A 22,483-nucleotide genomic window follows, 5' to 3' on the forward strand; every position below is an offset into this window, starting at 1 on the left:
ATTGTATAACACTGTGGGGCTACTTTTCTGCAGCCCATGGACTCTGGTAGGAATTATTGAAAAGATTGGTAGATAGATTGATGACTGGAGGTAAACCCAAAGCAATGCTAAAAAACAAAACAACAAAAAAAAGCCCAGGTGGAGCTTCACCTTCCAACAGGACAGCAACCTTTAACATGTAGCCAGATGTACAATAGAAGGGTCACAATTAAAGTATAGCCTTGATACGATGGTATAAATGGTAAATGGCCTGCACTTATATTGCACCTTTTAAAGTTAGGGGACTTCAAAGCGCTTTCATTCAGTCATTCTCCCTCTTTTGCAAAAAAGCACACACTGATGCTGGTGAGCTACATATTATAGCCTCAGCTGCCCTGGGGCGCACTGGCAGAAGCGAGGCTGTCGTATACATGCCATGCCGGACCCTCTGTCCACCACCAGGCTATATAGTGGAAGTGTATTGCCCAAGGACACAATGAGCAAGATGGACAGAGCTAGGGTGCAAACCAGTTTAGATTCTATGGTTAGACTTGAAATTTATCCTAAGGTTACTTTTAAAAATAAGACTGGGCAAGCATTTTGGTCTCTGGACCAAAATAACTTTTAGTTGTAACTGGGACAGAATGTGGTCCTTTTAAGTGTTGATTTAAGGGTCTAAGTAAAATAGCATGTCACAGTTGTAAGATTTTTATTTCTAAAACAAACATTTGATAGTTTCATTATCTGGCAATTTCACAATTATGTGCAGGTTAGTTCTGGTTTGTCACATGAAATCCCAATAAAACACACTGAGGTTTGTGGTTGTAACATGACAAAATGTGATATTCTCAAGGGTATGAATACTCTGAGGAATACTGTAGTCAGGTCAAATTACTGGCATGGGCTGCTTCCTCCTTCTAACAGAGGGGATTACCAGCCTTCCAACTGAAGAAGAGTATCCTTTATGTTATCTCTTTCTTCAAAAGAAGAAGTGAAGGTTTCTGTGAAGCTCTGGAAACACTACTTAATACACCAAATTTATTCATGTAGGAGTTTTATGCAGGGGTGTAAAGAAATTATGTATAGGCTTGTCTGTCGGACCTCCGCTGTATCGTGGAGTCCACAGATGAGGATACAATATTCCTCTATTTTGTCTGACATTCAAACATTTTCAGTTTATTCTTTTCTGCCTTCTTTTACTTGAACACAAAGAGACCACAAAAGCCCTCAAAAAGCAGTTATTATTCCATATCACCTTAGGTATAATGGTAGGTTTTTTTGCTTTTTTTTTTTTAAAGAGGACTTAAATATTTACCTCCTGAAACATCTTAGCTGGCAGCAGGCTCTAAAAAGCCCTCACTGTCTCTGGTTAAACGTGTTCTAAAAGAATGCACAGTGTACTTTTTATCCTGATCCACTTTTAATTGTGTGCATATTTGGTATTTAGATAATTACTTAATACCTTGTTTGGAGGCAAAATACGAAGTTATAAGCCAAAGCACTTTTTTTCTGCCTGTAGATACTACCTTCAAACGGCTGGAAGATCACATGGCTAGTCTGCTAAGATTGTACCAACTTGATCAGTCATTTAACCAGCTGAAAACATGCACTTGCTAAGATGAATATTGTTGCTTGATGAAAAGTAGGTTTGATGTAGCTCATAAATTAGTCTTTTAAAGAGATTTTTTGTGTCTGGTTCAGCGTTTCCTTTTCCCTTTTCTTGTCCAATGATATCTCCTTTTGATTCAGTTTCTTCCTACAGTTTATAAAATAAATTTTGAGCTTTTGTTGTGTAGGGATACTTGTGTCTAAACAGGCCCTGAGAAAGACCAACATTCTTGACTAGAAGTTTGCTGCTATAGAACGTGAAAAGATGTTTTTTGCCTTGTGAAAAATTGCACATTTACCACAGCCTTTTCATGTGTGTTTACATTATGGCAATGCAATCATATTCTTTGCTGCAAATAGCCAAAATTCATCAACCCTTTATTTTCTGTTTGAAATCAGACTGCAGAGGGAACATACCTAGATGGGAGACATTGGCAATGCGATACATCTAAATCATATCATCGTTGCCTTGCTTTTGTGATGATGTCTTACCTTTTTATTTATTTCTAAAGTTGATGCATGTTCAGAATGAAAGAAACCAGTAGCCTTATCTGCCATACATTTACTTTGCTCCAGTTACTTGGTTTGTTTTTCCACTCCACTTCTGAAACTCTATCACTCAAACAACATGCATGCTGTGATTATATCTCTTTTAATTTTTCAAGTTGTAATGCATCCTTTTACATTATTGCCATCTTTCATTGTAAACTTTTTTTTTGTGTGATTTTCATTCAACCATAGCAGGACATGTAACCTGTTGAGGCTGGAACCTAACTTCTATACCAATTAACACTGGTATTCACAACCAGCCTTTCTCCAGGAGCAAATCCTGGTGGTTCATTTCAGCCTTTCTTTACTTGCTTTCTTTACTTTCTCCTCAGCTAAATCATCTGCTCCAAAGAAGACAGGAGCTGCAAGTAAAACCACCTCCACTACCACCTCAACTCCTCGTTCTCGGGCATCCAAGGATGCAGCGGCCCGTTCTGAAGGGACGGCTCCAAAGACCAACAGGAAATCAGACACTCCAGGTTCTTCATCTGAACCTCAGAAAACCTCCACAGAGACTCCTAGTCAGCCTGAGGAGTTAAAATCATCTCCAGCCTCCTCAGACAAAAAGCATCCTTCATCCAAAACGTCTGGAAGCAAGACAGAGGGAAATCAGAATGCTTCTAAACCTGATCAAGAGCCTAAATTGGCTCCAGACGACAATACTTCAAAAGAAGAGACTAACAAGGTTGAAGCTTTTGAGACCACAGAGGAGTCTTCTCATATCAACCAGTCTACAGAGGACACGTCGTTCACAGGAGAGAAAAACAACAGTTCACAGGGGGAGACACCTGAAGGGACAGAAAGGGGGGAAGGGGAGGACGTGAAAAAACCAAGAGAAGCAGATTGTGGTAAAGAGAACGGCTCAAGGTAAAACCATGTATAGAATTATTTATATCCCTTTCTTAGTGCCTGATCTTGTTTGTGTGACTTTTCACTGCTAAAGTTTGCATGAATATATTTCCCAGCATATTATCGCCACAGTTTCTGATGCTATTATAGTAAGATTCCTGTCCTGTTGTCACCTATAGCTGTTTCTATGTTTAGAAAAACAAAAATGAGCATAACGCTCAAAGAGATCCCTCAGCTCGATAGAAACCTTTTACTCCTATTTTAATCAAAACTGTAGTGCAGAAATCTAAATGTATGCATTTTCATTAACTGTATCGTGGTTCCCCCAAATGAAATCCAAAAGCCTTAAAAACTAACAGAATGAGTAAAGGCTACCTCTGTGAAACTTGACTTCAGCTGGTCTGTGCAGACCTCCACGGTTTATTTTAAAACATTAGAGAACAAACGGCATCGGGAAGACGAAAGAACACAGCAGACAAGTCAGGAACGTTGTGGAGACGCCTAAAGCAGTGTTATGTTATAAGACATAGCTTAAATGTTGAGCATCTCCTGGAGCTGTGACCTTTTATCATGTGAAAACGGTGGAGGGTTTTGAAAATAACAAAACATGCTTTTTCAGTCAACTGAACTTTAGCTCAGGCAATAAGATCATGAATTAAAGGAGCAACCAGGAGGATTTGTCAAAACTACTGTTAAATTAAAGCCTATTTTGATATCCAATTTATAGTTTCCTCCAGCCATACAGACGACATGTCTAATGTTAGAGGTGCTCTGGTGAGGGAAAACTTCTTGGCCTACAGGCAGAATGCTGCGTGTGGAAAAAGTAACACTGCATATGAATCGTGGTGCTGAGAGGATCGGGCTGTGAGGATGCTTTTGTTTGTTTTTTTTCTTTTTAGCAGGAAGAGTGTTAATCAGTCAGAGTTATGGGAAATATTAGAGCTAAATACAGAATATTCCTGAAAGAAATATCTGCATTTAAGATAAAATATCAACATTTAAGACCAAAGCAGAAGTTTATCATGTACTAGACAAACAGCCCTGAACAGGGTTACAATTTCTTTGCTGGGATGGCCTAGTTAAAGTCCTAAATTAAATTGAGAGTCTTCTACTATGGCTGACAGGTTATACTCACAACAGTCTTTATTCACTCTGAATTGAAAACAAATGTGAACATTTCACTCTGTAGATTTCTGTAGTTGTTGCAGAGATAAGTCGATTAACTTGCAGTTTTATGTGCAGCTACAGATGGTTCTGGAAGGTATTGATACAGCAGAGATTAACCTATGATTAATTGTCGGTGCATAAACTAAGAATATAGGAGGTGTCAAAATATCTGCTCACTCTCGTTTATGGGCTGTCCAGGTCAACGGAGGATGAATCGGAAAAGCAGCCGGGCCAGAGTGTGAAGATGGATCAGGTCCAGGTCACGGTTATCCCTGATAGGCCAAGAGACAGCCAGACTAGTGATTCTGATTCAGATGGACCAATCCTGTACAGGGGTGACGATGACGATGAAGACGACGAAGATGAATACACAAACAGTATGACGTAAATTTAATGATATGTATTTGAATATGCCTGAGAAATTCACCAAGTTGATGGCATAAAAATCATAGAGGGTTAAAAAAATGTGATGTCAAAGTTGTGCTAGACATTATGAATCACTTGCAACCCCAACTTGGATTTAGGGGGATGGATGGATGGATGGATGGATGGATGGATGGATGGATGGATGGATGGATGGATGGATGGATGGATGGATGGATGGATGGATGGATGGATGGATGGATTCTGTTGATTATTATTTACATTTGTTCAGTTACTTATGATCTGATTAACCAGTAATTTAGCTTTTTTTTATATAGTTATGTTCTACCAAAACTGACAACTTCAGATATTTTGATTTAAGTTTTTCTCAGTAGCCATGATATTATGGGTATTTTTAACATTATCAAGTAATATAACTATAAATGCATGAGTATTAAACCCCTCGAAGACACTGTTGTTGTTTTTTTTCTCTTTCTAACATTTTGCTAATTTTTTCTATCTAAATTCTTAATATGAAGTTTTATTTCAGTTTCTTGAGGCCTTAAGAATTCATTTAGTCTACCTCCATCCCTCTGTCAGACTCTTTGGCCAGCAAGATCCGCCGCCGAGACACCCTGAACATTAAGCTGGGCAATCGACCCAGCAAGGAGGAGTTGGAGGAGAAAAACATTCTGCCAAGGAGCTCGGAGACAGAGAGACACGAGCTCCGTCAGCAGATAGGCTCCAAATTAGTCAGGTACGGACACTGACACAAAAAAAGGATGCTGTGAAAATGTGGGTAGGTGCTACCTGTCATAGATTTGGCTCAGCTGTGGGACAATAACAGATTGGTAATTATTTAATGGTGCAGCCGTGGGTGGTGTAATAGTACAAATGATCCACAGCAGAGTTCTGAAGAGGATTAAAAACTGCAGTGGAATTCTTTTAATTAATAACAAATGGGGTTAAATACATATTAAATGTGTTAGAAATATATTTGATTTTCTTCTTCTTTCTGCGGTCAAATAAATGTTTCAGTTATATTTCTATTAGCCCGTTGTAAAATGGTACATTGGCATAATCTTCTTGTTTTAGACGCCTGAGCCAAAGACCTACCACAGAGGAGCTGGAGCAGAGAAACATCCTCAAACGTATGTTTATAAAACGCTTTCCTAATCTTCATCATGTTAAGGATAGAGTTTATAGTTATTGGTGATAGACTTGGGCTTATAAACCAAAGCATTTCAGGCTAGAGATCAACAGACAAGTCATCTTTATTGAAAGGATTTTGGTCAATTTCTTGTTTTTTCCCTCCGAGTTTCAGCTCAACATATAAATATGAACACATAAGAATTTTCAGGCCTACTTTAACCTGTTTACCTACTGCAGAGCAAATAAATTCATCCTAAGCACAGATGATGAGCTGAAAATGGGAATTGACTGATGCATCAAGTCTTGTAATTTCACTATGTAATCTTGTTGTGTGATAAACAAATTGAATCTTTTCGGGGGGAGGACGTGGTATGCATCTTGAAAATGCTAATGCATTTCCACTGCTTGCTTTGCCAAAGCAAAGCAGGGTTAGTGATCATTCTCTGGTAGTGATGGATGGATGGATTTGTGGGCAGACGGAGAAGGGGAGTTAACTTAGGTCCTCACATGTAACCTGCAGTGACTCCTTAATCGGAATAAAACCAAATTTAAGTTTGAATTTCTTCAGAAGTTTATCAAGGTGAGGCTCTAAGTACTTAGAGCTACGTGTGTATTTGGAGATAGGAAATCCCATGTTGAATAAAAGAAGCAGCTTTCTGCAAACATGATGGCAGTGAAATTAGTCTGTTTACTCTCTGCATGCAGAAAAAAACGAAGATGAGGAGAAAGAGGCCAAGCAAGAGATTAAAAGGAGACTCACCAGAAAGGTACTGTAAACACTGAGTGCACACACAGCAGTCTGTGTAGAACTGGGACATTCAGTGTTTCAGTTTTATTTCCCCTTCATAAAAAGTGCTTCTACTAAACTGTATTTTTTTCTTTTCTCTGTGTGTAGCTGAGTGTGAGGCCTACAGTGGCAGAGCTGATTGCTCGCAGGATTCTGCGGTTTAACGAGTATGTGGAGGTGACGGACGCTAAGGATTACGATCGTAAGGCAGACAAACCATGGACACGTCTCACTCCTGCTGACAAGGTACTGATGATAGTTTTTTTTGTTTGTCTTTATTGACACTTCTGTTTACTTATTATATTAAAAGACATTTTATTATACAAGAGGGTCCCTTTTATTGATTAAGAGGATAAGATTTTAGGTTTATGTAGATTAGTGAGATTAGAGGACCAGTAAATGTTGGCTTTGTGACAAACCTACACGACCTGTAGTTTTTCTCTTGTACCGAGAATAGCATGAAATTATTTATCCATAAGTTTTCTTTGTTTATTCGGCTTAAATTCTTTGTCCAAACTAGACCACTCTTGCAGCATGATGTGGTTGTTGGATGTTTTAATCACATTTCTGTTTTTGTGCCAATTCTGCCCTCCACTGCTGATATTAGGAACTGCACACAAGATGCAAAGTTAGAACTGGGTCACATCGAACACTAATCACAGCGTGCACCTGATTATAAGAGATTAGAATCAAATGCAGAAGCAATTCCAGGATTGAAAAATGTCAAATGGGTTGTTGTGTCAGGTTCTGGTGCAGCCCCTGTGGTCCTAATCCCATCGGACCAATCTGTTTGGAAAATCAAAGCCTGGTAGATTCTATTTGTGTTTCACATTAAGCTTTATGATAAAGTGAAAACGCTTTGCTGCACTTTTACTGTATGGCAGTTTGTTTTTTCCTTAGCATAGGTACATAGGCAGTCACTACAAGGAGCTGACAGGCTGCTTATAGTCACAGTAAAAGGTATGTAGAAGTATTTTAGGAAAAAATAACTTTGATTTTAGAGATTTTTTTGACCAAGTGAGGGAAAGTGTAAGAAAATACTCCACTTTTTTTTTAAACCTCTGAGGGCATTTTTTTCCTATTTAAGCTATTTTTTTTTTCTAGAGAAATTCAGGAGACCATCTCTGAAACAAATTCAGAAAACACTGGACGTTTGTCTGATTTCCTGTGATGGAGAATAAGCCTTTTTCCTTTTAATGAAGCAAAAGCAATAGTAATAGCCCAGGCTTTAATGATAGCAATAATCTTATCTTTAAAACATCAAAAATACAAATAGTTGGCTTAGAAATAGCTTTGATATGGCAGATCTGTGAAAAAACATCAGAGATATAACCCCCACATGGATAAAAAAAATTGACATTCCCAGAAGCTGTGGCAGGGTTGGGGTGACATGTAACGCTGGTTGGATCATTTTGCTTAGTGTAATGCAACAAAAGTCACATCTTAAATTAACTAAGGCAATGTCTAAAACATGGGGATGAATCATGGACTGGTTTTGAAGATTTTGACAACACCTCCTCTGTGAGGGGAGTTTGCAGGTCCTCCTCCCAGACTGACTTGGTTTTATCAAGGGATGGCAGGAAACCGGATTAAAAAAAGTGGTTTTAGGTACTTTCTCACTTTGTTGGAGGGTCTTATATGATGCTAAGCTGTTGTTTTATTATGGTTGCCATGCCTGGAAGAAAGATAGGGAGGGAAATCAGACATTATACGTTTATTATTATTATTATTATTATTATTATTATTATCATGTGTCACAATGACGTCTAAATAATTCAGTGAATTACTTTCTAATTTAATGTGATATGTTGTGATATGGAATTAGTTGGGTCAGCTATATAAAGAAGCAGGTCATCGGCACCATGAGGTGTTGTTTCTTTATTGGGCAAGAACTTAATTGATCATTTTTCTAACTCTGTGTTTTGCAGAAGTTGCTTCTGATATCCTTCCGGCTTATGTTTTTTTTTTTTTTTTTTATCAGCATCCGCTCTTTGAGTGGATAAATCAGAAAGACGGTTTGTACATTTGTTTTGCCCATATCTGTTCTTGAATGAAAGCTTTCAGAGATCCCCATAATGTGGCTTTATTGGAGTTACTGCTTTTAAGTATCATTTTGTTTTAGGCTTTATCAGCTGACTTTTGTAAGCTTTTATTTTTGAGAAGCTTTTGAGCAAAATAATGAGGAGTAGGGCAGTGATTGACATTAATGTACTCGGGTTCTCACTGCATTCATTTATGTTTTATTCTAGATTAAATAAAAAATCAAGCTGTTCCTCAGGAAAATATATTATTGTAATGAAATTTGCAGGTACCAGATAACTTTGATTAGATGTTCCCTGTTTGTGTCTTATGTGATCACTTTAACCATCAAATATTTTAAATAAAGATCTGATAAGGACCAATAAAGAAGAGTTATAGGAATTATAGGAATGAGATAAAAGGTTTCACAAAAATTTTTACCTGGGATCTTCGGTCATTAAGCTGTGCTGTCATGTTTCTGTTTTACGTAACTGTGTTGCATAAGTTAAGACTTCTTGTACAAATATGCAAAGAGACATGAAATAAATGTACGTCCTTATAGTGCTATAATCTCACTATGACTGAGCTTTAATTATCATTTTAAATAGCATTTATTTTGTAATTTCTGCAAGAAAAAGAAATCCCCCTCCAGAAATGTAAAGGGGACATACAGTAAAAACCTTTTTTAATAATAGCTGTTCGTCAATACTTGCTAAAGCCTCTTTTTGCCAGTAGAACAGCACTCTTGCAGCATACAGAGGGATGCTATCCTGAACCACCAGATCTGCGATACTTTCAAATTGTTACTTCTTTCCAGGTTATCCACAAGTTTTTTCATACTATTAATGTCTCTGGACTGAGATATAAATGGATGTTTTTATTTTGAAATTGCTATATTTTGGGGGGTTTACCAAACTGAAACACCCGAACAATGCACGACTTTTCATTTTACTATATAGGCTGTGGGTTTTTTTTTTATCTGTAATTGTTTTTAATTCAATTAAATTCAGTTTATTTATATTAATACCACGATGTATTAGGGCCAGGCTAGAGATTTCATTTTTTAATCTGAGAATTGAGTCATAAAATTATGAGAATAAAGTCGTAATATTAATAAGAATAAAGTTGTATTTTATGACAACTCTTACAAGAAGCCATTTCTTCCCTAAAATGATGAATGTCAAGAATAATGTGAAGTTATACTTCAAATAAGGAAATCTTTTAGCACACCAGCATCAAATTGGGCAGTACTGTATGTCAAAGTGGACTCAGGTTGCTGTTTGGTGGTGCTGGTCGGCCGCCATATGCTGGTCGAAGCTCGAAGCTTTCCCTCTGAAATGGATTGTGGTATGATAACTTCATTCTTGTTAGTTTTCAACATTATTCTCGTAATTTACAACTTTATTCTCGAAATTAAAATAAATATTCCTATAACCTGGCCCTAATACTCCATCTTATATTAAGCCAATTCACTAATTTACCAATTTAAAGTAGTAGATCATGCCATGCACTCTAGTATGGATTCCATGGCCCACAGAATCACAGGTCCTCCTCCCTACTTGACAATATACCTGATGTCTCAGTTCACACAAGTACACTGTTCCTATCAAAGTGCTTGTAGTTATTAACAAACCATATAATGCTTTTGTTGAAGGAGGACATAAGAGGGTTTCTAATGGAATAGCTTGTAAACAATCTGCTGACATGTAGATTGATGGTGTGTAATGGTTTTTATTTGGAGAGGTTCGCTAAGAAGCAGCTTATGGGATTCTTGGCACTTTTCCTTACAATGCTGCTTACAGCGCATGGTTGTCAACACGCATCTGATTTAGGGCTGTTTTTCTGCATGCCTGTCTTTAGAAATGCATAGTAAATGTGTGGATTCATGGTGTTCTAAAAAGGTTTAGAAATAATACATGAAAAAGTGATTCAATAAGATATCAAAGCAACTGGTTGTCAGTCCAAAGGAAAAACCTGTGGAACCCGCTGTGGTCGGTTAGCTCTGTAATCCAGGTATCTCTTCCAAATTGAAAGACTTTCTCATCATGGCCTGTTTGTGTCTGTGTGTGCTCTGTCCCCCAGGCTGCTATACGTAAGGAGCTGAATGAGTTTAAGAGCCGGGAGATGGAGGTTCATGAAGACAGCAAACAGTTTACAAGGTACCCCCTGCAGTCAATTGGCTCCAAAGCATAACCTGACTCTGAAGCTTCATCGGTTGTTAAGCTCAGGAAATCTTCAAGTCCAGCTGTTTATTAGCTCTCGCTGATCAATACATGTTATTGTGTTCCCCTAAAGCGTCTCCAGCTATCCTTATTAAAGTCATGGTGGATCAGCTTCAGTTCATTACCCACCAGCACTGATTGTGTCTGGAGTTCAGCTTTTTTTCTTAAATGTTTAGACCTGTGCAGTATTGGCTTTTCGTTTAGATCTAAACCTCGACTACATCCCCCATAATAGAGCTCTAATTTAATTTAGAAATTCAATTTCTACAAAAAGCAGCAAAAATAACCTACAGCATCAAACAAACAGTGGACTTTAACCTTTATTCAGTGATTTACTTTCTGTCAGATTATCAGAGTAATAAAAGTCTTGCAAAGTCAAAGTTTAATAATAACTAGTAATTACCGGTATAAGGTTTTCATACCTTTGTTTTATTTTAAACAAAAACTCCACCTGATGTATAAAATATATCAATGGAACAAACCTCCAAATATGACTTTTGTTCTATATTACATCTTTAATTTAATACATGTATGTTTAACTGGAGTATGACCTACAGTAAATAGATTTTGTTCCTGTGAAACTAATTCAAAATCTGTTAAAGTTAGCAGAAATATACACTGGAGGCTGTTTGTTAATGAGATGACTAGTAAAATGCTGGAGAGAGTCGACCATCCGTAATGTTTAAGGGAAAATTTAAAAAGATATATTCACAAAATTAAGACAATGAAAAGATGTAAAATGTAGAATAATCAGTCCAGAATTTTTTAATTAGTCTTAGTTGTCCAAATGCCAATAAACACTGCTAAATCTAAACCCATGTTTAGGAATCTGACAAACATATCAAATAATTAATATCTGAAGAAGTATGACATTGGACTATTAGCAGGAACACTATGTTTATTCGTCAAGAAAGAATCTGAATTGTTTCAGGTAGCATTTTTCTGTCTGCTTGTTTTTAGCTGTGATAAATGTCTGCTTTGTGTTTTCAGGTTCCATCGACCCTAGGTGCTCCTACGGCTCTCGCACTTCTCCTTTGTCTACATCTTCACCTTATTTCTCTTCAAACCTGTTAACCTCTTTGAAACAGACACCTTGGCCTGTCCTCGCAGGGAGGGCCCAGTTTTCATTTACAGAATAGACCGAGATGGATGAGTCAGGGTGATCTCTGTCAAAGGATAGTGGGATGTTTATAAAAACAGTGCCACCATCGCTCAACTTGACTTCTCCTGAATACAAAAAAAAGAAAAATCCAAGATGTCATCTATGAAGAGGATCTGTTGCTCATGTTGATACATATTTATGTCTTTAATGACAGCTGAAGAAGTGTCTTAAGGCCAAGGCCATGTTAAGGCACTTAGGAAATATTTGCACATATCTATGATGAGAACAGTGCTGTGTATAGCTCACTCAGTAGGACCTCTTATTTATTGTAGATTATAAAACCTTTGGTATTTTTATTGTTTTTGTTTAATCTTTTTTCTCTTGTTCATTTCAGGCCTTGTAATGAGAGGTCAGAGTTTGGAAAGATGAGCAACGTTGCCTTTGTGACTGTGGCTCAGATACAGAATGGTGTGCTTGTAAATGCCCATATATGGGCGTCCTCCTGGAAAAGGAAATGGGGATGGTTGGGGGTTTCAGGATGATGTCAGTGCCTGTGGAACAGATTGCTCAGAAGGGTGTGCAGTTTGTTCTGCTGTGATGTGCCTCACAGTGAAATACCATTTTTTTTTTTTTTTTTTTACATGCTCCAAACTTTGCCACTAGGGGGCATAATATCACAGTGGTTTTAGATGGGGATCTAAAGAGTGTGAGGAAGACAGGGATTGTTCAGTTGCTGCATATAAAACTGCTGAAGCTTTTGAAGAAGTGAAAACCAGAAGCTTGAATAGTAAAGTGTAAATTATATTAGCCTTCTCGAAACTTGCCTCCTCAGCACGTCGTCAGTGTTCATTTTACGTGATGTGTCTTATGCCGAGCTGCTGGGTGCAAACTAGTGATCACAACACGAGTGGCTTGCTGTTTGGAGGAGCTACAGCTTCTTTCAATTGCAGTTTTACATTTAAATCCTCTCGCTGGGGCGTCTCATTTAGAGGAGTCTTTGCCAAATAAGATGTAGGAGTTTAAATCTAAGTTGTCTTTCAATTGAAAATGTAAGATTTTTTTCTATAAAGTAGGTTTTGAATCTGGCCAATAATGGAGCCACTAGAAAGCTATGTTTACCAGAGTTTCTAGTCTTTCAAGTCAGGGCAAAATGTTTTATTTTACCATCTTTCAGGTTTGGCTGATTACATTTTTCATTAATATCAACAGTGAAACATTAAGCATTGTTTATTGGTTTTCTTATATTTACATGTTCCTTCGTTTTTGATTTGCCTACAGCATCTTGTTTTCAGCATTATAGTCATCAATGTTTTGGCTCTAGTGTTTCGGGATTAGAACCCATGCATAAATTCACACTATTCTGGGGAAAAAATGACCATTTCACAGCTTTTTGACATTTGGAATACTTGAAAACAAGGTTTTAAACTGGATCTGGGGCGCTTCAACTCTGCATGATTCAGGTGGGTTTAGATGCCAGACAAAGCTGTGATAAATAGCTATTATTATTATTATATATTTGTTGTCAAAGTTCATAATATGGGCTTTAAAGAATCTAACCTAAAATTTAAGAAACCAGAGATTTTAAAAGAAAATAACTAATTTGTTAAAAAATCCTCGCCATGTCGCAGAATCGGAATCCGTAATGCCTAAGTGGTTTTTACGTGGTATCCAAAATGTTATAAAAACGGCTCAACATGGAAGGTCATTAAACACACAACAAAATCTGTTTACCAAAGCTCCTTTCTTTCTTTACTAATCAGGGAGCTATTTGTGCAATTTGTTGGGAATGGTTGGTTAATTTGATCAAAAATGTACTCCTTTGTGGAAAAAATTTGTAGTGAAATTAGTCTAATTGATAATCATTTATTTGCTATTAAATGGCTTGAATGCTTTTCTATTTTTGATAGGCATGTGTTTGTAACCACAGCCTTTAAAAGATTCAAATGTGGACATTTTTTTTCGTCATTTTTGTTTTGTTTTTATTGAAGCTTGGAGCTCCACAATATCCATCCTGATTTTAAAATGAAATGAAGTAAAAACGGACATTGTGCCTCAGTTTGCAGACGCTGCAAAACAAAACCGTGTACAGAAATGGAGCAGTGTTCATTCATGTCTGTGTTGTTATTTGTTTTGCACTGAGGGTGTATCAAGCATGTGCTTACAATGAAATCCATTTTATTGCCAATATTACACATTACTGTAAATATTTTCTTGTCTCATTTCATCCTCGTTGTATTGACATATAAAACAATAACTGCATATATAATATGCGCGAAAAACCCACAGATCTAATACTTTTCCCCAAATGTTGGACAGATAATATATCCTCCAGAAAACTTTTTTTTTAATAAAGCCAAAATGATTTTAAGCTTTAAATAATCTAAGATCATTTAAGTATCACTGAGCTTTTTTTTGTATTTAACCATTATACAAACACTGAAATAGGATCATTCTTAGTGAGAAATATTTATGAAGATCTAGAGCTAGAGGATACATTTAAAAAAGAAAAAAAAGCTGAATGAGTTATTTAAATTTCTTCAGTTTCCAAAGATTATGTATTTTAGTGTAGGTTTGGAAATAGATTGTCTTAATGGACGAATAAAAAAAAAAAATTGTAAAACTTAAATGATTTTTGCCTAATCATGTAGTTGAACACAATATTAGAGGCTTTCAAAAACTTAAAGCTCATCCTACCTACAAACAAATATAAACAGAGTAAATCTGGACTTGTACTCACAAAAAATGAAGAAGTCTTAGATATTTTCATAGACTTAAACACTTAAACAGGTGAAAGCAGCAGTTTGTAATAACTGAGAACATCTGCCAACTTCCATAGGTTTATAAAAACGTTTACAATGTAAAAAAGAAATCTTGTTATTTTGCTTGTTGCCTCCTTTATCACTTTTTAGAAGAACATTCCAGAATGCTCTTATGATCAGACAGAAACCTTTTTGATTTGATGTTGATTCAAACCATCAACTTGCATATTACTGTAATAGTCAATATAGTTTAAACCTCTCCAGCTTTGAAAACAATCAAACTGAGGGTTTCTTCTAAAAAAGCAGGTAGACATTTCAGATAATTTGACATAGTTTGTTACTAAATATTGGCTGTAATGATCTCATCATATATCCAGATACAGCTACTGTTACATCCTTATTGTATATAGTGTTTTGTATATAAAGAGTTATGAAAACATATATGGGGTTTCCATGTCTACTTATTTTGCCTTTTCCTGCCTTCTTTTAAATTAAAACATTCTGGAACAAAACTGTAGAGCATATGGGTTTAAACCAAGTCTTACTGTGATTTAAGCCTATGTGAAACAGATAACCTCTTCTGTGACAGCACCAACATCTTTATCCCCTTTATGGGTCTGAGTAGCAGTAGGAGGAAGATGTGAGTGCTGTGATTCCTATCTTAATGGAAGAGCATATTTTCTGCTGCTGTGGGCCCTCCCACACATTTCCGATCCAACCGATTGAACATCCTTTTGAAGGAATATCGTATGAAACGGAATTTCAAATACATTGAAAATTAAATAAAATTAAAGCCTTATCTTTGGAAATGATTGAAACAGTTTAGAAACTGTACTTGGTCATGGCTCAGTCTGAATGAATTGCTGCATCAATGTGATGCGGTACGATGAAGGTAATCTAGCATCTGCTGAGATGTTAAAAGCTCAATATGCTTCTGCTCTCTTGCTTTGTTCTACACAGATACTCTGAGGTTTAGGTCAGGGCATTTTGTTTGCCATCAAATACATTAGGCCATTATTAAACCAGAGAACTACTATTACAAGTCATGTTAATAAAAAACAAAACTGCATCTCAAAAATCTTGTCGGCCGATAAAAAGCATCAGGACCACAAAGATTTTTAGATGCAGTAGTAGCCATTCAAAATGGCCCTTCCCAGTCAAACGCCAGCCGAATGGCAGCATATTCCTCTGCGAATCCCAGCTAAATCCCTTCTCAACTTCCAGCCACTGGCCTTTTGGGCGTGCATTTAAAAAAAAAAAAAACCTGACTCGACCCTTTCACTGAGTTACAGGGTCTTACCATGAAATAATGCCTCTCTTTAGATCATAATGTCCACAAATCATGACAAAAAAATATTTTTGTACAAAGGTTGATGTTTACAAGGGAATTGTAGAGGACCAGCCAAGGCCCATCAAGGAAAGTAGGGAAATTTTAAATTGCTGCTACTGTAAATGGCGGAATTTACTTTAGTAAAACACCGTGGGCCGACACCAGGAGAGGTACTGGATCCTTTATCTATACCCTCTAAATAAGCTTTCCTCAACAACTTTTCCTTCCACTCAACTTTCCATACACTTCCTTTAATGCAGTGCTCTGTAAAGGAGTAGCTTCATCAATCAGCTTTTTAGGTTAACCCTCCTTATGAAGCGTTCATAATAGTTCATGCCAAACATTTCTCTACCACAATTCCTCTTCTTATTGATAGTATGTAATGTAAAATTGGGAAAAAAGATAAACTTTTTGAATGCCAGCACTGAAACAAATTAGGTCTTGGAGAATGTTCCAATCTACTGAGAGGCACCTGTAGTTCATAATTACAAATATCTGTTCGGACAGGCTTTAAAGGTTTTAATAGAATGTGCATTTAAGGTGCTGAGGAACTGGAGAAAAATGGAGATGCAAGACGGGAAAGCGAAGAGGGGACGAGATATAAGCAAAGATGTAAATGACTAAATACAGGCAGACCATTTGAAAAGGGGGCTTTTTAGGAACAATCTCCCTACAGATTCAGCATTTCTGCATGTTAGAAAACATGTTATCAGGAACTTGGTTATGCAGAAACAAATTAGAATGGCCCTTCTCTCGGTTGTGAAATCCTCCCACAGACACACACAATGTAAGCTCTAATTAAGTTTCCCTCCCTTCATAGAAAGGCGAGTGTCTCCCCTGCACACTGCCTGTAGGTCTTGGTTATAATGTGAGCCTGCTAGACTAGAGAGGAGCAGACAGATGCCATCACTCTTTAGCTCCCCACGGTTACAAGAAATACAATTGTCGTACTGCTCATAATACTCCTGCGTTTCATGTATTATTTTCACTCTGTCAAAAAATATGGTGTAAGCTAATTAAAACTAAATGCTGAAAGATGGGAGGTACCCTTTTCGTTTTTTATTCACCCAGTTATTAGTCTGTTATTGTCTGCCTGCTGTTATTACAAATATTTTTCTTCCTTATTGGGAATTAGCCTAGATCGCTCCAAAAATAGGCCTAGGCTGCTGAGATCGTGAGGTGTTGTGTTTAATAATGCAAGTCCTGAATCTTTGGACCATTTGCCTGAGCTGCTAAGGGAGAGAAAAGTATGAGCTGTCAAAGAAAAAAAAAGCCTCCAAACAGGAATGAATGCAGACAGGCAAAGAAATGTTGTAATTAGTTACCTATGAGAGAAAACGTAAGATGCAACAAAGGTACTTTTGAATCCAAATAAACAGTTTAAGTGCCGGATGCTATGAATCTAATGAATTCCCTCAAACGAAGGCGATGACGAGCCTCCATGCATCATTAAATAAGTCACAGGGTGATGTTCGAGGGGTATTCACATGTCATGCTTTTATTTTCCAAAAAAAGCAGAACCAACACAGCTGGAATCCCTAAAATAGCGCTGAATGCATCTGTAATGGATGGAACAACACAAGATGATTGCAAACGCTGTGAGAAGTCCTCTGTGATGGGAATATGACGTCAATATACTGTAACAATGGGCATTTTAGACAGTTTTTGTGTGTGTTCAGGACGGCTGCACCCATATTGGCAATAAAATTACAGCTGACAGAAGTCAAACACTGCTCATAGTTTTCACAGGAATGAAATGCCTCTTATACAAGAGGTTGGAGATTATGAGCATGTTAAGAGGCAATATGGACATAAATACTGGAGAATTTGATTGTTGTTGATTGTAGTTAACTTGTATCAACCATTCATGACGAGTATATTCTATTTCCCCAAGTCTATGTTATTAATACATTAAGAAGAAACCAAGGACTAAGCTGGTAAAATAGATTTTTTTAAAGTTCTTAAAAAAATCTATTGTAAAACTAGAATCACTGATCAGCATCTAATAAAACAACACAATTAATTAATAAACAAACAATTAAATGCAAGGAAGACATTACAAAGTTAAAAACACACATTTTCACAAATAGGACGGATGATTTTCAGTAAATAAGTTAAATGCAGCATATTCTGGAGATGCAAGGGTCTGTTCTTGTTCCATTAACCAGCATCTTAATTTATTAAAGTGGACACAGGTGAGAGATGGGTCCATCTGCTAGCCTCTAAAAATGGGTGTTCTTTAGCAAAGAGCTGTTAAGAGCTGTAATATGTATATGGAATGAAATAATATATTAAATTACTTATTTAATATTAGGATATTACTATCTATTAAAACTCCTAGAAACGGAAAGCATTAAAGTTTCCTTTATGTCACAAATTTGACACATCACTTTAAGTTCAATGCTGGGGAATAATCCTATTTACAGTTGCTAGTAGCAACCGAGCTTTGGCTGAGACCAACAGTTGGTTGTTGCAGAATTAGGCTTGCATCTCTCCTCAGCACAGCACTCCAGCAAATGGATGGGGGGATAAAAAGGCATTCAAACATCTGTCATATCTGCCACATATGGCCTTTTAATGAGGAGACATCTGCTGAAACAAAATAGATGAATCGGTTTACAGGGCGCCCCGTAAGTGCACTGCAAACGTCCGTCCCATTTTCTACAGACAACCATGTTTTATGAAGGAGCATTAATGCTTACTGCAAATCTAATTTCAAATTGAGGCACATTTCTTAAACAAGCAGTTTTAGAAATAAGATTAAATAAGATTGTATATGTGGTTTCCTTCTTAACAAGAAAAAAAAAACAATAACATTTGTATGTTTTAAGTCAAATAAAGCATAATAAATAAAAAATTAAAAAAATCCTTAAAAACAAATTGTTTATGCTTATTGCTGGTGAAGACTCGCAGTCATCTATCATAGTCTTTCCAAAAAGTTAAATAAAAATCCACTGGACTTTGTTTCCACGTTTAAAGATGTTTCGCTTCCCATCCAGGAAGTTTTTTCAAATTAAAAATGTCAGAAATAGGGTTGAGTTCGAGTATTTGAGCTTATTATATTTTGTCGCCGGGAGTATGTTGGATACTAATTAATAATTTATTATTTTAACATTTACCTGCTTTGAAATGTTGTGTTTTGAAAAAAAAAGCAGTGACGATGAGGAACCTAAGATTGGAGGCTTTGTTTCACCCGATCACAAGCGCAGGGGAACAACCGGAAGAAAGCTGTCTTGTCGTGATTGTGGGCGAAATTGGTTAAGTTACTAACTTTTTGATTATTCGTGGGATATCCTGCGTCTCGTGTAAGTATGTTTCACAATTTAAAACTTATTTCACATCAAAACCAGGATTTACGATGTAGATTAACTGAGATTAAAGGCTGTGTCGGCTGAAAACGACTAGCTTTGCCCACGTTAGCACGCACACAAAACGCACCTGAGAATAATACTGCGGGGTTTCTTTTGTTCTAAAAATAAAGATGCTTTAATAAAGAGATGGGTTTGTTTTTATACGTGTAAAAAGACACTGGGTTACCAGTAGCCTTGTTTGTGGGATTACCAACAAACGCGGACTTATCTAAATATGGTAGGAAGGTGGTCGATCAGTGTCCAGGTTAGAAACTTTATTGTTTAGGTTTCCCTCCAACACTGATATCCCTAGAGTGGTAAAATTTTAGGGTGTTTAAAAATATGATCGTAATAAAAATCTGTAACATATTTCAAATGTTCTTTCATTGTTGTTTTCTTTATTGTTTTCCACAATAACGAACAAATATTCACGAATTCATTGACAATGCATTGACCAAAAAGGTTTATATTTTTTCCAGGTAGTGTTGTAAAGAAAGAGGAGTGTTGTGATGATTAGGTGCTAGATGTATACAGGTAGATTTAAAGCTGACAATAAATAGAAAATTATTTAAAAAAACAAAAGCTTTATATTTTTTCTTTTCTACTACTCCATGCCTTATATGCAAATTTAATAATCACTGAAATAGTATTTAGATTTCAGTAACTGAATTGCAAACCCCCCTGAAGTTCTAGATTATTCAACCACTGTGTAGCATCTCACATAAAAGTTGGTGTTTGCTTGTTACATCTTCATTAAACACCTTTTAGAGATTATTGTAGCAGCTGACTTCTTCCACTCCTCACATTTTCTCAGTTACTCACATTTCCTCTAATCCATATGTATTATACTGATATCAGTATAGTTGGATGCCACATTTTTTTTTTTTTTTAGCTTTTTTGTTACTATGCTAAAAAGTAAAATGCTTAGTCTTATGTATTAAATTTAAAGACTGCAGCAGCTCTTACATTAGAAGGTAAATGTAGTAGAGGTGTGTTCTATCAAATTGGGCTTTCATTTTTCTTCCATAGTTTTTATTTAGGCATACTTTGAAGAACAGGCCTAGAATTTGGGTTATTAGGTGCAACAATTTCTTGAGTTTCTATTAAGTGTTTTTATTTTATTTTTCTTATACCCATTTCCATTTAGACTCTGTTGGCCTAATCTCGGTGAAAATGACGGACCGGTACAACATCCACAGTCAGCTGGAACATCTTCAGTCCAAGTACATCGGAACAGGACATGCCGACACCAGCAAGTGGGAATGGTTGGTCAACCAGCACCGTGACTCTTACTGCTCCTACATGGGACACTTTGACCTGCTCAATTACTTCTCTGTTGCTGAGAATGAGAGCAAAGCACGCGTTCGCTTTAACTTGATGGAGAAGATGCTGCAGCCATGTGGGCCTCCAGCAGACAAACCAGATGATGCTTAAAGTACTATGGCTGTGGTAGATTTTTTTTTCTCCCCTTGGCTCATTTGAGTTCAATAACATGATGTCTGAAAAAAAAATAAAAATGTATGAACCCTTTAAACAACAGAAAATAATTTACCTGGCAGCAGTTAAATGAGGTGCTTTTCTTTTAACAGCTTATCGAGAAGAGAAGGGCCTGTTTAATGACTATGTTGACTAGAAAAGTTAATGGAAAGCAAGTTCATGTGGCTCACAACCATCTGTGAAATTTTGTTTTGAGTGATTTTTATCTGTTCTTGATACAAGGTTTTTTTGTCATTAATAAAACTTAAATGCTGTTTTCTACATTTTGTTTTGTATTCAATCAATGGCTATTTTTATTCACCAGGCTCACATTTAGTCAATTTGCAATATAGTAACATGTAAAATAAAATGCCAAAGCCATGGCAGACTAACCTTTGACCATTAGATGTACAGTAATCATATTTTCTCTCAAGACGACCCGTTTATCTTAGTTTGGTTTAAATCTGATTTCCTTTTTAAGGAATGAAATGTTTGCACACCCATTATTGTGAACTTTAACACAACTGTATGAATGCAAGACACGTGAAAAAAATCATTGCCGTTAAAAAATGCTTCAAGTATTAGCCACCTGAGTATTTAAAAATGACATACTCTGTTATCTGAAGGATGTAGTCTTATGATAAAGCCAAACTGACTTATAAAGTATTAAAATATTACCCTTTTAAAATGTATTCCTGATATATTCTGGATGAAGGTATTGGATACCTGTAAAAATAACAATGAAAGACACATTTTTGATCTACAGCATGTTAAACGGCAACACTGAGGCTTTTTCATGGATTTTGGTTAGTGTCAACTAACTGAAACATGAATAAATTGTAAAGTTTTATCTTGAACACAATGGACAAATGTTAAGATTTATAAGCATTTGAGAAATTGATTGAAAGGTTTTTTATTTGCTACGAGCCATAATAACTGAAACAAATAGAAATACACATTTGCGCTATATCCCTTTGAGTTTTATAAATCACTTGTTGAATTGTTGGAATTTATTCACAGTTTTCCACTATTTTAAGTTCCAGAGGTCCATCTGTGCCCTCATTAAATAGCTTAAAAATAAAAACCCTATTAGTTAAATCTGAGCTATAGTTCTGCATATATTTGGCCTGGCAGAGCCAAGATATTGCTGCCCACCTACGCAGCCACTCAGGCATGACTCTGTAGAGCAACCTGCACACTGCATGCCTGGTGTGATCATTACAACTTTTAACTCTGATGCTTAGTATATTGATTTGTCTGCCTGTCAAAATATCAGACACCCTGTAAAACCAGAAAAAAATACTGATAACATGTTTAACTACAAATTACCATCCTTAACCTCTATAAGTCGGCACAGGACACGTTTATACACATCACATAAGAGGTTGGAATTATGAGACATTTTACATGCTTCAAGACTTAGAGTTGAGAATCTAAGTCTTTAGGGATAAAGTGGGCAGTGGAATGGTGAGATATGACAAGAAAAATAGCAGAAGGTCTGACTTGCTGATTCAAAGCTTTCAGCCACACAAATGTAGCCTTGCAGGATGAGTCATAGCCAGACCGGGACACGGGTCAGCAGGCCAAAAGGAAAATTCTTATGCTTTTCATCTTGTCGGCGGTGTGTGTTTGGTTGGTGTCTGTCTGTGCTTCTTTCTTGGTGGGGTAAGTCTCTGCCATCTGTCCTTGCTGTGAGGCCGTGACAGTCAGGGAGATGCTGGTGCCAAATCAGACATGAAACCAGCCGGCGTGCCGTGGAGCAAACAAAAAC

The 22,483-nt window shown here is 36.7% G+C and overlaps 2 protein-coding genes across 6 annotated transcripts in view; both read left to right on the forward strand.

The window, feature by feature from the left end:
* phactr2 (phosphatase and actin regulator 2) overlaps positions 1–14,294 on the forward strand; it is a 75,546-nt gene extending 61,252 nt beyond the window's left edge. For all 5 annotated transcript variants that reach the window (XM_038296134.1, XM_038296133.1, XM_038296138.1 and 2 more), the window contains 8 exons: positions 2,469–3,003; positions 4,351–4,529; positions 5,116–5,272; positions 5,611–5,666; positions 6,373–6,434; positions 6,563–6,700; positions 10,556–10,632; positions 11,686–14,294. In XM_038296134.1, coding sequence (XP_038152062.1) covers positions 2,469–3,003; positions 4,351–4,529; positions 5,116–5,272; positions 5,611–5,666; positions 6,373–6,434; positions 6,563–6,700; positions 10,556–10,632; positions 11,686–11,701 — 1,220 coding nt within the window. In that variant the 3' untranslated portion in view covers positions 11,702–14,294. The remainder of the gene's footprint in view (positions 1–2,468; positions 3,004–4,350; positions 4,530–5,115; positions 5,273–5,610; positions 5,667–6,372; positions 6,435–6,562; positions 6,701–10,555; positions 10,633–11,685) is intronic.
* Positions 14,295–19,034: 4,740 nt separating this feature from the next.
* On the forward strand, positions 19,035–20,996 carry sf3b5 (splicing factor 3b, subunit 5). Its single transcript, XM_038296132.1, has 2 exons — positions 19,035–19,191; positions 20,384–20,996. Exon 2 carries the CDS (start codon positions 20,410–20,412, stop codon positions 20,668–20,670), a length of 261 nt encoding a protein of 86 aa, XP_038152060.1. The 5' UTR covers positions 19,035–19,191; positions 20,384–20,409; the 3' UTR covers positions 20,671–20,996.
* Positions 20,997–22,483: the final 1,487 nt, after the last annotated feature.

The sequence above is a fragment of the Cyprinodon tularosa genome, unplaced genomic scaffold, assembly GCF_016077235.1.
Source record: "Cyprinodon tularosa strain WSP-4 unplaced genomic scaffold, ASM1607723v1 ctg368, whole genome shotgun sequence".
Taxonomy (NCBI): domain Eukaryota; kingdom Metazoa; phylum Chordata; class Actinopteri; order Cyprinodontiformes; family Cyprinodontidae; genus Cyprinodon; species Cyprinodon tularosa.

Bases quoted from the DNA above. Each gene is read 5' to 3' on its own strand.
- sf3b5 (XM_038296132.1), top strand. From the start codon at position 20,410: ATGACGGACCGGTACAACATCCACAGTCAGCTGGAACATCTTCAGTCC.